General features: G+C 50.5%; 2 protein-coding genes across 2 annotated transcripts; both read right to left on the bottom strand.

The window, feature by feature from the left end:
* Window positions 1-729: 729 nt before the first annotated feature.
* LOC119168274 (uncharacterized) lies at window positions 730-2,955 on the bottom strand. The gene has a single exon (XM_075865626.1). It carries the CDS (start codon window positions 2,876-2,878, stop codon window positions 2,354-2,356), a length of 525 nt encoding a protein of 174 aa, XP_075721741.1. The 5' UTR covers window positions 2,879-2,955; the 3' UTR covers window positions 730-2,353.
* A 5,724-nt stretch (window positions 2,956-8,679) lies between these two features.
* On the bottom strand, window positions 8,680-13,758 carry LOC119168275 (endothelin-converting enzyme 1). Its single transcript, XM_037419679.2, has 2 exons — window positions 12,743-13,758; window positions 8,680-10,230 (listed from the first exon to the last, which is right to left on the bottom strand). Exons 1-2 carry the CDS (start codon window positions 13,691-13,693, stop codon window positions 8,785-8,787), a joined length of 2,397 nt encoding a protein of 798 aa, XP_037275576.2. The 5' UTR covers window positions 13,694-13,758; the 3' UTR covers window positions 8,680-8,784.
* Between the last annotated feature and the right edge of the window lie 1,546 nt (window positions 13,759-15,304).

Below are 15,304 nucleotides of genomic sequence, written 5' to 3'. Positions count from 1 at the left end.
AAAACATGCGTCAGCCGAACGAGAGAGAACGAAGTGAGCGCTCTCGCATGCGCTTCGCCTTCTCCACAATCAGCTACAAAACATGCGTCAGCCGAACGAGAGAGAACGAAGTGAGCGCTCTCGCACGCGCTTCGCCTTCTCCACAATCAGCTACAAAACATGCGTCAGCCGAACGAGAGAGAACGAAGTGAGCGCTCTCGCATGCGCTTCGCCTTCTCCACAATCAGCTACAAAACATGCGTCAGCCGAACGAGAGAGAACGAAGTGAGCGCTCTCGCATGCGCTTCGCCTTCTCCACAATCAGCTACAAAACATGCGTCAGCCGAACGAGAGAGAACGAAGTGATCGCTCTCGCATGCGCTTCGCCTTCTCCACAATCAGCTACAAAACAATTGGTTCTATAGCATAAAATGTCTTACACGAGACAACTCTAGATTTCTCACGCTTAAAGCTACGTTCCCCGTGAGTACTTGACAGCCGTTATTAATAAAGGCGGCACGCATTACGTGACTTGCTTGCTCGAAGTTTTTCAGTACGTCGCGAATTGTGGACGCTATAGGCAGTAAGGGGTTAACATTAGTCCCGAGCACCTAGGTATACAGGTATTTTATAAGGGGATTGACGATTTTCACGTGATACTTATTGTGGTCAGTAATGATAACACCGGATCAAGGAAAAAAAAAAGAGGACACATTGTTTATTCACAAACAGCAACGACGAGTTTCGAACGTACAATGTTATACGCGCGTCGCTTATGCCGCGACATTTCAATCGTAAAACGTCGCGTCCTGGACCATTCTTTGGCGTTTGACTTGCGAAAGCACAACCGTTTGCTTGACCTCACGTGAATAGCCACAATCACGCGTTCTTAATATAAATATTTTTTTAGTGTGCCAACGAGTTACAGTGACCAATCACCCGATGATAAGCAACTGGTTTGCTTTCCGAACCACTAACATAGTATTGCACTCCTGTACACATGGACGAAGAAACAACTGGAAGATAACATTACAAAAGAAACAAAAAAGGAAGTGCCAGCTCAACACGTGATCGCCGCGTCAGAGCGTGCGTGCATCGTGATACGCGGTAGAAGTCTCGTGTCGAGCCAATACGATGCCACAAAAGGCTGAGGACATGGCCACGCGCCCTGTTTCGCTCACAAAGTCTGTCCGCGTGGACGCATAATTGCTCTATCCTGTTTTACTTCCCCAGTCCATGCCTGCACAATGCCAAATTCCGCCGCCTCCTAGAAATCGCCATCTTCTCACCTCTGATTGGTCCAGAGTGCCGCTGCAGCTTCTCTGATTGGCTGACGGAATGCCGCCATTACAGACGTCCGATGCAACTTGGCAGCGAGAGAAATTAAGGAAAGGAACACATAAAAGTGGGACAATTTAAGGCCTGTGCTGTCTGTATGCGTCCCTTGTTTTATCATTCGCGCTGTCGTGACGCGTGGGTGTTCATATGACCAAATATACAGCCCGTATACTTCTTCGCTGACTGCTATGACAGGCCGACTTGAACAAGCGACTGTAACAGCAATGTCACACACCGCGAAAGACAAGACTGGAGTATGACTGAGTGTGCGCGCGTGTGCTGCCGAATGTGCTGTTTCTCTCTTCCCTCTCTGCTCTCTTTCATCTCTCCCATCGCTCTCCCATGCGAAGGGTAGCAAACCGGCTGCCTATAGGCTGGTTAACCTCCCTGACTTTCTTTTCCCTCTATTTTCCTTCCGCTATGACAGGGACATATGCGATGCGGAATTGCCTGTGACACGTCCTCGTAGGTTTCCTAGTAGCAAAAAATCCCCTTAACGTGCGGGAAGTGTTACGTCGGACATTCGAGAAATCTTATAATGATACGTAGATTGCGTGAACAACATACTCGAGCTGGCAAGATGGATTCTAATGGTCTCCACACAGTCCATTGTAATCTGTATCAACGTTCTCTCTTTCAGCCCACCGAAATAACTGGTAACTGGTAAGACCTATAACCAAAGTTCAACAAATTGATGCGCTCGGAGATATATGTGCATCGGCAAGCCGTCGTTGACACTTTCGGAGAAGTAATTTAAAATATGTGCGCATGTCTTGGCATATCACTGTGGCGCTTTGTTCACCGTGATCTCGTGGCTGCGACTCGGGAGGTGAGTGAGCAAGCGTACCCTGGTTTCCTAAAACAAATTATTGTTGGAAGTTAGCGCCCTGCGTCTCCATGCCCACCCACATTTGTCCCGTTATCTATATGCGCTGCTAGGAAACCCACTGAAGATGCTGCGACGAAATTCGACGAAGCGGTGTAATTCTGAGAGTCTTGATCCCCACTCTGTAAACCCGCTATTTGACGCCATTTTTCACGGAGAACAGCGACCCTGCGCGAGCAGAGAACACTGCTGTCGACCAGACAGCACCACCGCAAAGGGATCGTGCATCGCGCCGCACACGACCGGAGGCCCCTCGTTGACGCAGCACGGCAGCAGCGCCGCGGCGGCGGGACCCGGCGACTGGCGGTGCTGCTGTTGCTGTTGCTGCTGTTTTCGCCACTTGGCCCGGCGGTTCTTGAACCACACCTGCAACGGGCGTGCGCTCGTCAGCGACGCGAGCGCCGCGCGCGACCCGATCGAACATGTCACCTCCACTCGCTCCTCCCGCAGGTGAACGCGCAGCGCTAGCTGTTCCCGCAGCGCCACGTCGGGGTAGTGGGTGCGCGCGAACGCCGCCTCCAGATGCGCAAGCTGCTGCTCGCTGAAGATGGTCCGGTGGCGGCGCTGGCGCGGCGGTGCCTGCTGCTGCTGCTGCTGTGCGACCACTCCACTCGACCGCTGTTCCTCTTGGCGCCGCCGCTGCTCCGCCTCCGGCGCTGCGATAGAAAAGAGCATCGCGGGGATGAAAGAAAGCGATCGGCTCTTTTCATATGAAAATGACGCGCGTGCAGACGGCAGCTGCGGAAATCGAATCTCCGTTTCTCTCTCACACACTCTCTGGTCGTGGGCGAAAAACGCGGGTGGCTGGCTGCGGTAGGATTTCAGAGCGCTGCCGCCGCCCTTTAGCCGACTAAATCCGCGCGCCGGATAATCCGCATAGGAGAAGCCCGAGAGCGCGCGCGCGCCCGACGACACCAGTACAGTTTTGGAAAGCCACAAAGCAGCGCTCTCGCTCGCGCTAAATCTGCTTACAAAATCTTGCCCGGATTCTCCAACTCCCCCCCGAGGGTCCCCGCCATGCCACGCGGCTTAGGGGATCGAGCTATATGCCACTTAGCCTTTTCAGAGAGAAGCGCGTTATAGCGGAATCCGCGCCCGACGTTTCCCTCGCTGCGCGCCCTCTCAAAAAAAAAAAAAAAGTGAAAGAAACAAAAAAATGCTTTGAAATGTGAACGGTGTTTCGTGCAGGTGGACAAGTTGTGCTACGCGCCAAGGCTTCTTTTTTTTTTTTTTTTGCACACGCACCGCCATAGTCGTGAACCTTGAGACAGGTCCCGCGTTATAAAAGAAGGTAGACTGCTTTGAAGGACGTGACAGAATATATAACCAGATCGACACACACACCGGATATCAAGTGAAAGAGCGCACAGTCACACTCGACTACAGCAAAAGCTCGTTAATTCGACCCTCGTTGATTCGGAAAATCTGATCATTCGGACGCGTCCCCTGGTCTCGACGAGCATATGCAGTGTTTAATGTCAGCAAACTCTCGTTAATTCGGTCATAAATAGCTGCAACCCGGTTAATCTGGACGATCTTCGCAGAGCAAAGTGCCACAAAAGCAAGACGCAAGAAGGTGAAACCGGCGTTCTTATGAGCAATCAAAACGAGGTGGTGCTTTGTGGAACATAACCGAGTGCGTGAATGGAATTATGAGGTCTTGGTTGGGCAGACGTCAGACGTCAGAAACCTCCATCTTCATCAGGGTCCACATGTGGATTTCACACACAGCAGCTTTGGCACAAGGAAAATAAGGGAGGAATGATAGGTGCATTTTTTTTGGTCTAATTAAACACGGAAGTCTGGCACCATGCTCGCGTTGTGAACGAAGTCGCAGGATGACGAGAATTACGGCCTATACACTGCTCTTATGCCGAATAAGTACAGGATTCACCTATACATCGAGAAACGGAAATTTCGTTGATGTAACAGACATTGGGTTATTGTTTTATTGGTATTTTGTTGATAATTTGACATTCGTAACATCGCAAATTTTTCGGAGACGAATTACCCTTTATAGCGAGCTATTTTCAAGCATGACAATGCTTTACTGCAATTCGCAAAACAATAATGCTATAACAAAACAAAAACAAAAATACGGAGCAATTCGTATATCGAACATGGGGTTGGGCATAGAGAAACTCTATCGGGCTGAAACGCGCCAAGAAGTTGGCTTTCCCGCATGCATTTGTGAGAATGAGCGGAGTGAATAGGAGAGGAGAGCCGTATCTATACCGCATTTTCTAGCCTACTACCCGCCCCTGCATATAGCCCCCGACCCCAACTACGAACCACGCAAAAGTGAGAACTAAAAAAAGAACTGAAGAATAAAATCTCAGTGTTTTGTCTTCCTTGCATTGTCGTTAAGAAGTTCGCGTAGCCAACTTGCGCACCAACATTTCCATCGAAAATATAGAAAATTCTCTTCTTGTTTCCGTTTTTCTTATCTAATAAATAAAAAATATGTTGAAATATATATCTGTTTTTGCGCGTTTATATATATATATATATATATATATATATATATATATATATATATATATATATATATATATATATATCGACGACAAAAGAAATAGTGTGGGCGCATATTACACACGTCTTCTTAATTTCATACTTTATGAGCATCGCAATCCGCTTGCTTATGCACCCTTAATCTTCGTCGCGTATTGCCATCATCATTGTACATTAACTGTGTCTGTGTTCGCTGCCGCGGCTCGATCGGGCTACATAAACGTCTGCCCAACCAAGACCTCATAATTCCATTCGCGCACTCGGCTCTGTTCCACGAAGGCGGAGTTCCCGCACGTCCGGTTCGTGACGTCAAGGCTGGAGTGCGCGTCCATTGGCGCACACGCTTGTCTGCATCCGCCTTTGGGGAACAAATGCCGCAGACTTTTATTCGTATCCGACTATATATAGTAGACGAAGAAAGTCGAAAGACGAAGAAAGCAGCACCAACCAGCCCAATCAAGCACCCTGTTAGACTATATATATATATATATATATATATATATATATATATATATATATATATATATATATATATATATATATATATATATATATATATATATATATATATATATATATATATATATATATATATATATATAACCTTGAAAGTCTTCCTGCAGATTCCGGTCGAGTTATAAGTCACCAGAAGAAGCAAACGAGCAAACGAAAAACGATGCTTTATTGCCAACGTTACGGCCGGGGACCGGCCTTCGTCAGGGCATACGTGCATATTACACTGCACGCGCATATTATATGCACCCGGAAGTAAAAGTTCAAAAAAATCAAGCACGTAGGAAAAATTGTTTTGTAAAGGACTGACGTTTGCCGACTCCGACGAAGGCTGGTCCCGCGGCCGAAACGTCAGTCCTTTACAAAACAATTTTTCCTACGTGCTTGATTTTTTTAACTATATATATATATATATATATATATATATATATATATATATATATATATATATATATATATATATAAACTTCGGTAGTTCTAAGGACCACGACGATGCCATTAACTTGCAGTTTATTAACGGTCATCCGCATTACTTTAACGTGGGAGTCAACACCTAAAGGCGCGTCAACTGCAATACGGTTACACGAAATTACTCCCTTTAAGGCGGCACGTTAACTCGCTTGAGGATCACACGACTCTCGGAGAAAAAAAAAGCAAAAAGGAACCCTAAAGAGAGCTGACTTGTCTCTTTAAAGAGATTCATATACTTGGCAAGTCAGGACACTCCGAAAGGACTCACACTTACTATTTTGTTGTTGTTTTTCTTTCTTTTTCTAAAAGTGTACGGCAATCGCGCGCATGATGCGCGCGGGTCATTTGAGCTCTGAACCCGCGGCGTGATCTAGAAACCCTCCTCGCTAGGTTTTAATCATCACCGTCGACCAATCTCAGTCTCCAGTGTTCATTTCTGATAACCGGCACTTCAGATCAATAAGTGAATTAACTATCGTATCGAGAAATTATAAACTACAGAACGTGTCAGAAAAATTCGGCGACTATTCGGCCAACCATCCCATTGGTTGTCTGCCGGGACCAGAGGACAACGTAAACAACATCCGGTAGTGTCTTATGAAGTGCGATTGTTTTCCTTTCCGATGAGCTGTGCCGCTGAGTCTGAGAGATGAGTCAAGAAAACCTGCTTTGGAGACTGTTTCTTCTGTCTTGTTCTACAACCACTGAAACTCCGTCCTGAGCAAGACGTATTCGATGAAAAACTGAAAACACTTCGGCTGCTGTGCCCTGTTGCGTATACACGCAGCGAAGTACATTAGCCGAAGCGTAGCGAGACATGCAATAGGTGGGGACTATATTCACCTGCTCCCTACAGCGGGAATTGGAAACTGAGCCATGAAAATATTCCAGCCAGAAAAAGGAAAAAAGAGGTTGCGTGGTACTTCCACTACCAGAAAGAGCGACCTGCTGCAACAAAATTGGGGGACCCTAAGGCTTCGCCTCTATGATTTGAACGCTATAACAATATTCTCTTCCTACCTCAATCACTTAGTGCATCAAACCTTTTCGAGCTTGCTATCCACCCACTGCGTGACCTTAAGGAAACAGGTGCAGTATAGCGTGTGCGCTTTTCGTATAGTGGGTTACCGGCTTTAAAACCGCAAAGTCATTGCGATTATCACGAGTTCTGACGTCCGATTGCAATAGGCCCGCGCTTGCATCACACATTATTACTGCAATATTTCATGTTGTATTGTGAAGCATGTATACAGGGCACGTGTTTTTGTTTAAAGCATGTGTCCCTTTCAGTGTATTTCCAAGCATAGGAAGTTATTTTCGATGCATTCACAAGCAGACAAGTGGCCTTGTCGCACGCCCCTAAAAAAATCGCACGCCCCCAAAGAAAACATCCTTATTTAGTCGCAAACCGCCCGTTTAGGTACGAAAATGTATAGTAGTGTACTATGAATTCCGCGTAGACTACGTGATTTTATGCAGGTCTGCGCCGTACTTTTAGGAGCACAAATTGTGTTTTTTCTATATAACGTAGATATTAGCCGTAAATATACGGAAAAATAATTCACGTCTGTTGTGAACGTTTTTACTGGCCAAATGTTTTTTTTTTTTTTTGATGTTGTCAAATTCCACCACAGTTGTCAAACTTCGCAGTGTCGGCAGCTTGAGCCGATACCGTATAGAGGCCGTGGCAGTCTCTCGTTCCAGTGAGGTCACACGAGAATTCGCGAGTTTCCCCAGTCTGTATTGGGGGCAGGGGATGTCTGCCTAAGTCGAGCAGAAGCGGCGGCTGTATCCGGGACGTCGTCGATGCTTAGCTATGGAACCTTTAACTCGTATTTTCTAGGTATACAATAAGTGAACTCCATCGGCTTCGGGAGGGGTGGGTGGGGAGTAGTCCTAGGAGGGTGCGTTCCCCTCCTCCCCACCAAACCGTACCAGCGCTCCTCTTTCCTCACTAATACCCTCTCCCCCCCCTCACAGGCACTGAGACGTGCTCCCAATTAGGGCTGCAGAAGTTGCGTCTTTTCCTTTCCTAAACCTCTCTCTCTCCACACTAATATAACACGGGTTTGCACATCCAACACAAAATCCGGCCGATGGCCCCGCTTCCACGTTGTCTCAATAGAAATGCGACGGACTCGAAGGCGTCTATCTGTGAGCGAATCAATCTTATCAGCGAGTGAACCGATAATGACACATTACGTGATTGCGGGAAGTTCGTACGCAAGTTTTGCCATGCCTGCGTGTGCCCGCAAACGTCGGTCGTGAATGCAAATGAGATGACGTATACCGCACTGGTCATTCTCGTGGTTTTCTCATTGTACTCGGCTGCAGATACTCCGAACGTTTCTCTGCAACGAGGTTATACGCATAAGAGCAAAGACGTAAGCGAGACCGCATTCTAATGGCACAGCGCACTTTCACGTATAGCGTATAGTATAGTGAACACAGTGAAGTGTATGACTTTGCCACAGTGCCATTCTTGTGCACCCACACGGCATGGCGGGGAAATCTATCATTGTGCAATGAAACATTTTTGGAGTTGGTAGGGGGCAACGTCGCGTGGCCTCGCATTCATACGCTCCTGCCTATATAGATACCACCAAGAAGACATCTGATAACTGTATCGGAAAGCCTGGAGAACTAGTCTTAGCGTGTGTGGGACCGTCAAACTTTCTTAGGATGAAGGCACTTCACAAAAAAAAAAATTTCACGAGCATGAGGACCATTGTCTATATTAGTGGGGACCGGTTGTTTGACATATCCTTGTTGTATGCGTCTTAGCTCGACAAAAAACTTTTCATATACCATTTTGATTCGCCAAGTAGAGGGGGTACACGTTCACTGCATGCGATGCCTTTGCATCCACTGCACGCATACACGTACTAAATTGTGCTATTCTCAGAAGATTTACGAATGAACGAAAATTGATCAAGGGCTTTGTGCAACCCATCAAACCATACTTTCCTCGTCTTTAATGTTTGTTGGTTCCATTAAGTTGCATATAACATGATGTGTAGGACACCCCTTCTCAGTCAACGCAGCGGCTATATCGCTGAGCTGCGCGACGAAACAGGACGCCTTTATTTCTGCTGCTGCTGCTGCTGCGCAACGCTCCAGAGCGTGCATCTGCGGTTTGGGTTCATGGGCGAGCCAAGCGAGCAGTTCCACAGGGTGGCGAACTCGTGCGAGTTGCGCAGCGGTTGGTTGACGCGCTCCTGCGCCTCGGGCTCGCGTCCGTCGCACAGACTGGTGGCGAGCAGCACGTGGAACAGTTGGCGCGCCGTCAGGCCCCTGCGCAGGGTGTCGCCCATGGCGACGCGGCTCTCGCGCAAGTACGCCGAGAACTGCGCCTGCGCTGGGGCGAGCGACGCACTGTCCAGCCAGTGGCGGAGGGACGACAGTCCGTCCGGCTCCGGTCCTCCGCGCTGAGCGTCCAGGCAGCCCTGGAGCCTGTGCAGGGCGGTAGACGTGTTCAGCGACCACTCGACGCGTCCCAGGGCGTGGCTCCGCTGGTGCACCGCCTGGAGAAGACTGCGGGCCAGCCGGCTCGCGATGCGCGGCACGCCCAGGGACTGCTGGTCCGCGGGTTGTCCCAGGTCCAGCAGCGCCGCGGGTACAAACACGGAGCCGCTGGCCCAGTCCCAACGCGGCCAGGTGTCGAAGACGGAGCCCTTCCAGCGGCCTCCCAGTCGCGCCGCCAACGACGAGCGGCAGGCGTCCCGATACGCTGGTAGGAGACGCGCCACCGGAGCCCTCTGGTGGTGGCGTTGAGCCGGAGACGCCGCGTAGGGCGTGTAGGAGAAACGCACTCGCACCGCTGAGAGAACATTGCGCGCGCGAGCCCTGTCGCTTGCCGACATCCACGGAAGCGAGGGTAAAGAGGCGACCATGCGTCCCTTGAGCTCCGCGGCGAGCGCCGAAAGCGACGCCAACCTGGGGTCCAGGAGAGGCGCCAACGCGGACATGTACGTTTCCTGCAGGAGGGGTTCGAGTAGGCGCAGGCAGCGCTTCCATCGCGGCCAGCCGGTGGTGGGCGCCATGGCACCCTTCAGGTGCAGCTGCCAGAGGTCGCGCAACTCTTCGCCCTGAAGCAGCGGCGACACGTGCACCATCAGGCGGAAGCCGAGGTAGTTGAGCACTTCCGAGGCCCGCGTCATCTGCAGCACCGAGCGCAGAGCGCGCAGGTACCGGTCGCTCTTGACCAGGAGCTTCGTCTGGTCGTGGACCGTGACCAGGCCGCGAAGCACGAGCGAAAGCAGAGGCTTGTACGCAGCGTACGACGCCGCGGTGGTGACGCGGAACCGGCTGGCAGCGAAGTCGTCCTCCCCGCGGCTGCTCGAGATCTCGGCCAGCTTCTCGGAGAAGTCGCGCACGCCCGCGCTCGCGTTGGGCTCCCCCGAGCCGCCCACCAGGCGAAACGCGGCCGCGGCGCCGTCCGTGTACCACCGCGGCAGCCGCCGCCCCCGGTGCTGCCCGATGAGAAGGTCCGGCTCTCCCAGGGTCACCAGCGTCTGGCCGTTGCCCGTCTGCGGCCACTTGATCTCATCAAGGTTCCGCTCGAAGTCATGCGGTACAACGCTATAGTTGTACCGCATGACTATACATACACAGCACGAGTGCAGACGAATATACGCAGCACGAGTGCAGAAGCTATAGCTTTACGAAAGTGGTTCATGGATTTAGTTTGCTTTGTCACTGTTGCATATACGAATGCAGAGCTCATTTAAGGCTAAGTGACGTCATTTGCATTTGTTTCAACTTCACATTTTCTGTATGCGCCCATTTCTATTCCATGTGTTCCTGAAAAAGGTGTGTGTGTGTGTGTGTGTGTGTGTGTGTGTGTGTGTGTGTGTGTGTGTGTGTGTGTGTGTGTGTGTGTGTGTGTGTGCGTGCGTGCGCGTGTGCGTGCGCGCGCGCGCGCGTGTGTGTGTGTGTGTGTGTGTTAGCTGCAATTTCTGTGTCTGCTGTTCGTATATGCTCTGCCCTTCAAACCCAATGCGGCTTTGACAGACCAATGTTGTATTTATGCTCTTCCAAGAGGTTAACAAAGAATCATTAATATGATTATACATTACCGTAATTCACGATATAAGGGTACACATAAAGCCACATTCGTAAATAATGTGGTCCACATAAAATCATATCTACCATATATGAATGTACATACATATATGTCAAGCCGACGTGCTACAAGATATGGACGTGTGGTTTTCGCCACACCTCTTTTAATATTAGTTAGAATCGTTATCAGTCTGCCAGCATTTATAAGACCTAAGTTCTTTCAGCCTTCATTTCCTATCGGCCACACTATCCACACTTTCTAGATACGGTCGACATGAAGCGCTCAGACCGAATATGGATGGCGAATTAAGGGCTTGTGCAATGTTTTCCGCGGTGTGTCCCTCTTAAATATCGTGGAACTTCGTTACAAGGTAGCAGCGTGCAGACCACGAATATCCAGTATTCGTTTTGATACTTGATTCGAATCGGTTCAAACAGATCTGCGATTTCACTGGCGTGAAAGCCTTAGAAGCATAATCGAATTATTATGGGCTTCAAAATCATTATAAACAACGTAATCCTTACCTGTCTCCCGCGGTGGCAAGTAAAACTAAACAGACCGAAACATGAGGTGAAATTACAACAAATGAAAGTTCGTTTGACAGAACAGGCTTGCGTTCTCATACATTTAAAAAAGAATGTAACAATTAACGTTTTTAGCCAAATTACTAATGTAACAGCCACATTTAAAAGAAAACGTGATTGTGAATTGTCTCTCAATTACTCTTTTGCTTTCTGTGCTACCTTTCGAGTTTTGAACATCGCGCAAACCAAATATTACTTCATAATAGCTGATATATTGGTGACACTCGCGTTTTCCGTTTCGTTCTAAAAAATAATCAATGCCATTGAAAATGAAGCGTGGCTAATGAAAATTTGTGTTTTGTTTGCTATAAGTGATATTTCGCTATATCATTGTTCGTTCAAATGACGTCCAACCGCGTAAATTCTAGCTGAAGCATGGTCATCCTCGTTAAGACTAGTTGTACGTATTTCACGCATTTCATTTTCACGGATACCTTTTCACGGAAGGCTCCCTGGGCACCACCATAATCGCCTACGGGCTGTGGTAAATAGGCATGGCCACCAAAAACGCACCGCCGAGGCAGTGACGTCATCATATGCTTTCCCATGTCACGTACATTACGGAAATGAGGTATTTCTCGTAAAGGCCTGTAACATTTTCAACGAAGTCCCCTGTGTGCTGCCATAGTCCTCTCTGGGCTGTGGTAAATAAGCATGCCCTCCAAAAACGCACCGCCGCGGCAACGACAGCCTTTGCACTCCCGTGCCACAGTAAGATGGCGGCGGGGCACTCCCGTGCCCCGCCGCCATCTTTCTCGCAAGAGGAGGCAGTAGCGTTACGCCAGCTGCAGACTAAAACATTTCCCAATCTAGTGGTATCACTTCATAAATTCTACCCACAGTACTATGCAGACCGTTGCCCCGGCTGTGGAAACTCGCCCACGACCTTCCGTGTCTCGATCGAGTGCATTGCGAACATCTTTCCTCCCTTACCTGCTTTCCTTCACCCTTTACGTAACGAGGAGCTGTGGGACGATGCCCTCCGCGATGGACCTCCCGAGGTCCTCCGAGCTTTGATACAGCGGGCCCGGCTCGTCGCTGGAGTCGTCCTAGGGACCCCTGACTGGAGGTTCCTCCCACGCCCTCCTTCTCCATGCTTTTGTGAACAAAGACGTTTCCCTCTCTTCCTTCTCTCCAGTGAAAATATCTATATATGGCAACAATAGCCTTTTTCACGGGAAAGGAGAAATACATTCATTTTGGACTGGGGCACGGGAGTGCAAAGGCTGACATTACAGCTTAGGCAGTGAATTTTTTAGGGGTGAGCTCACGCCTGTTTACCACAGTCCTGATGAGATTACAGTGACACCCAGGGAATTAACCTTCAGTGAAAAGGTCTACAGTACTCTTCGCACGCACATATTGTGAAGCAAACAAAAACCGGTGCGACACCTGCAGCAGCTCGACGGCGAGCAGCGCGTCCAAGCCGAGGTCCCTGGTAAGCGTGGCCGCGACTCTCCACGCGTCCACGTGGTCTCGGTTGTTGTGGTACGGCCATCCGGCCAGGCCCACGTCCTCGAGCAGCTCGCGCAGCTGTCGCAGTCCGGTCCGGGTCGCCCCTTTCCAGCACAGTCCCAGAAGCGGCGGCGGCCTGGCGCGTAGCGCCTCCAGGAGGGCGCGCTCCGTGCGCGCCACCAGGAGCGCGTCGGACGCCCGCCGCCGTCGACTGCACGCGAACGCGTAGAAATCGGCGCACGGATCGGCCGCCCAGTCCAGGTAGCCCTCGAGGTAGGACGAATGCGCCAGGCAGAAGCGCGTCAGGCACACGCTGTGTAACGGACTCGGCCGTTCTTTCTGCTGCCGCTGCTCTGGCTGCGACGGTATCTCGGTCGAACTCTCCGAGTCCTGCTTGCTGGCCGCTTCGGTGGTGGCGTTCTCGGCGGCGGGAGAGCTAGAGGGAACGGCGCTCGCACCGGAAGAAGCGGCGGCCGCAGGAGCGCGCTTGGTGGCCGCTGCGAGCTGCTGCTGGCCCATCCGGTCGTTGGACCAGTTCACGTAAAGGTACAGCAGCGCCCCCGAACAGAGCAACACGACGGCGGTGCTGACGACGGCGAACACGGAGCCCGGCGCGGGACTTCCGCTCCAGCCGAGCACGCCGCTGCTGCCGCTTTTGCGGGGACGCGCCGATGAGACCTCGCTGCTGCTGCCGCTGCTGTACTCGGACTCTTCGCCGTAGTCGTCGTCTCGCATGCGGTACCGGAATGGTCTGCGCGGCACCAGCGTGTCCGAGGAGTCGTCGGTGACGCGCTCCTCGGACAACGAGGCGAGGCGTCGCACGGCGCGCGGCGAGTAGCGGCCGCCGCGGCGCGCCGGCTCGTCCCAGGCCAGATCGACGGCCGCCATGTTGTTGCTGCCGATAATGTTGATGATGATGCACTAGAATGTCGCGTACACGTGTACCCACTGCGCGGAAATCGGCCATGAATTGGGTGGACACGCCGTAGGTATGCGCCGGAGTCCCCTCTACAGGGGGGAAGAGAGGAGGGCAAACTTCATCACAACGCACCCCTCCCTCTACCTTGGTGCAAAAGCGCAATAAGGTCGCTATAGCGCAGTGAAGCAATGACGCGCTTCTCAGAATCGCTTGCCATACGTCCTCGGCTTTCCGGGAGTGAATGCGAGGAATAAACGGTTCTTGGAATACAACATCGTGGGTCTTTGGTCGTCATGAGGTAAGTTTATTTACAGAAAGGCAGAGAGGTCGGCCTGAGCGATAGCTTGCTCTAGCCTGCTACTCTACACTGGGGGAAGGGAAAGGGAAAAAGAAAGATTAATGGATGACGATGGTGAAATAGAGAGGTGAGTATGTAGTGTTCTTTCTAGTTGAGACACATTTTATAGCCGCGCACATAGTCCAGTTGTTTCCAAAAAAGGTTATAACTGCTCTTGTGACCGCAGTTGCACTGTTGGTGTCTGGCCAAGGCCCAACACGGTCTCATCAGTTAATGACCTACTGCGATATAGTTCAGTAGAAGAAATCAGTGTTTGTCGTTCACGTGCGTATGCTGGGCAGACACAAAATATGTGCTCAAGTGTTTCTGGCACATCACAGTGTTCACAATTAGGACCGGTGTCACTGCGACCAATGATATGTGCGTAACGTCTGGTGTACGCTACACCAAGACGAATGCGGTGGACCATACTTGTGAGTTGCCGTTTCAATTTAGGGGGCATGCGTAACCTCATTTCTGGGTCCCATTTGTGAAGTCGCTGGTGTCGCCGTTCCGGTTTGGTCCAGTGCTGAAGTGTGTAGCTGCGCATCTCGCAGCGAAGCAGGGCGTTCGTGTCAGCTCGTGAAAACGCAATGCGTACTTCAGGGGCACTGTTTAAGGCATTTTTAGCTTCAGCGTCTGCCTCTTCGTTTCCCATCACACCGCAATGAGCGGGAATCCACTGGAAAGTTATAAGATGACCATTTGTTGAAGCAACCTGAATAAGTTCTGTGATTTCTATTGCCAAGCTGTAATACGGACCTTGCTTCATGATGCAATTAATGGTTTGCATAGCGGGTTTGGCATCACAGAAAATCGTCCAGGCTCGAGGTCGCTCTCCGGAAATAAATCTTATTGCCTCTCGGATAGCGACAAGCTCTGCGGCAGTTGATGTGGTTTTATGGTCCACTTTGAATCGTCGAGCGATATCCATGTCTGGGATGACAAAGGCTGCGGCGGAGGTGTCTATAGCGTGGTGGATCCGTCCGTGTACACGTGCAGAGAATCACTGTACGTTGTACAAATGTGATGTAGGGTCAGTTGTCTGAGGCCAACAGAAGAAATGAGCGACTTCTTCGTAATTCCAGGTATCGTAAAAGAAACAGGTGGTTTAGGCAGGACCCATGGATCCTGCAGGGGCATTTGGCGGAGAAAACCTTGATGGTATAATATTTTCATGCCGCGATATTACTCTTGAGAAATTACAATCTGGGTGAGTGGCGGGTAGTACTGGCAGTGGGTG

This window comes from Rhipicephalus microplus, chromosome 6 (assembly GCF_043290135.1).
Source record: "Rhipicephalus microplus isolate Deutch F79 chromosome 6, USDA_Rmic, whole genome shotgun sequence".
NCBI classification, from domain to species: Eukaryota; Metazoa; Arthropoda; class Arachnida; order Ixodida; family Ixodidae; genus Rhipicephalus; species Rhipicephalus microplus.
Note: the sequence above shows the minus strand (reverse complement) of the source record. Positions and strands in the feature narration are given on the sequence as shown.

Coding starts and splice junctions, on each gene's coding strand:
- LOC119168274 (XM_075865626.1), bottom strand. CDS start 2,878: ATGCTCTTTTCTATCGCAGCGCCGGAGGCGGAGCAGCGGCGGCGCCAA.
- LOC119168275 (XM_037419679.2), bottom strand. CDS start 13,693: ATGGCGGCCGTCGATCTGGCCTGGGACGAGCCGGCGCGCCGCGGCGGC. Junction 10,231..12,742: donor TCGCCGTCGAGCTGCTGCAG/GTGTCGCACCGG, acceptor AAGTGGCCGCAG/ACGGGCAACGGCCAGACGCT.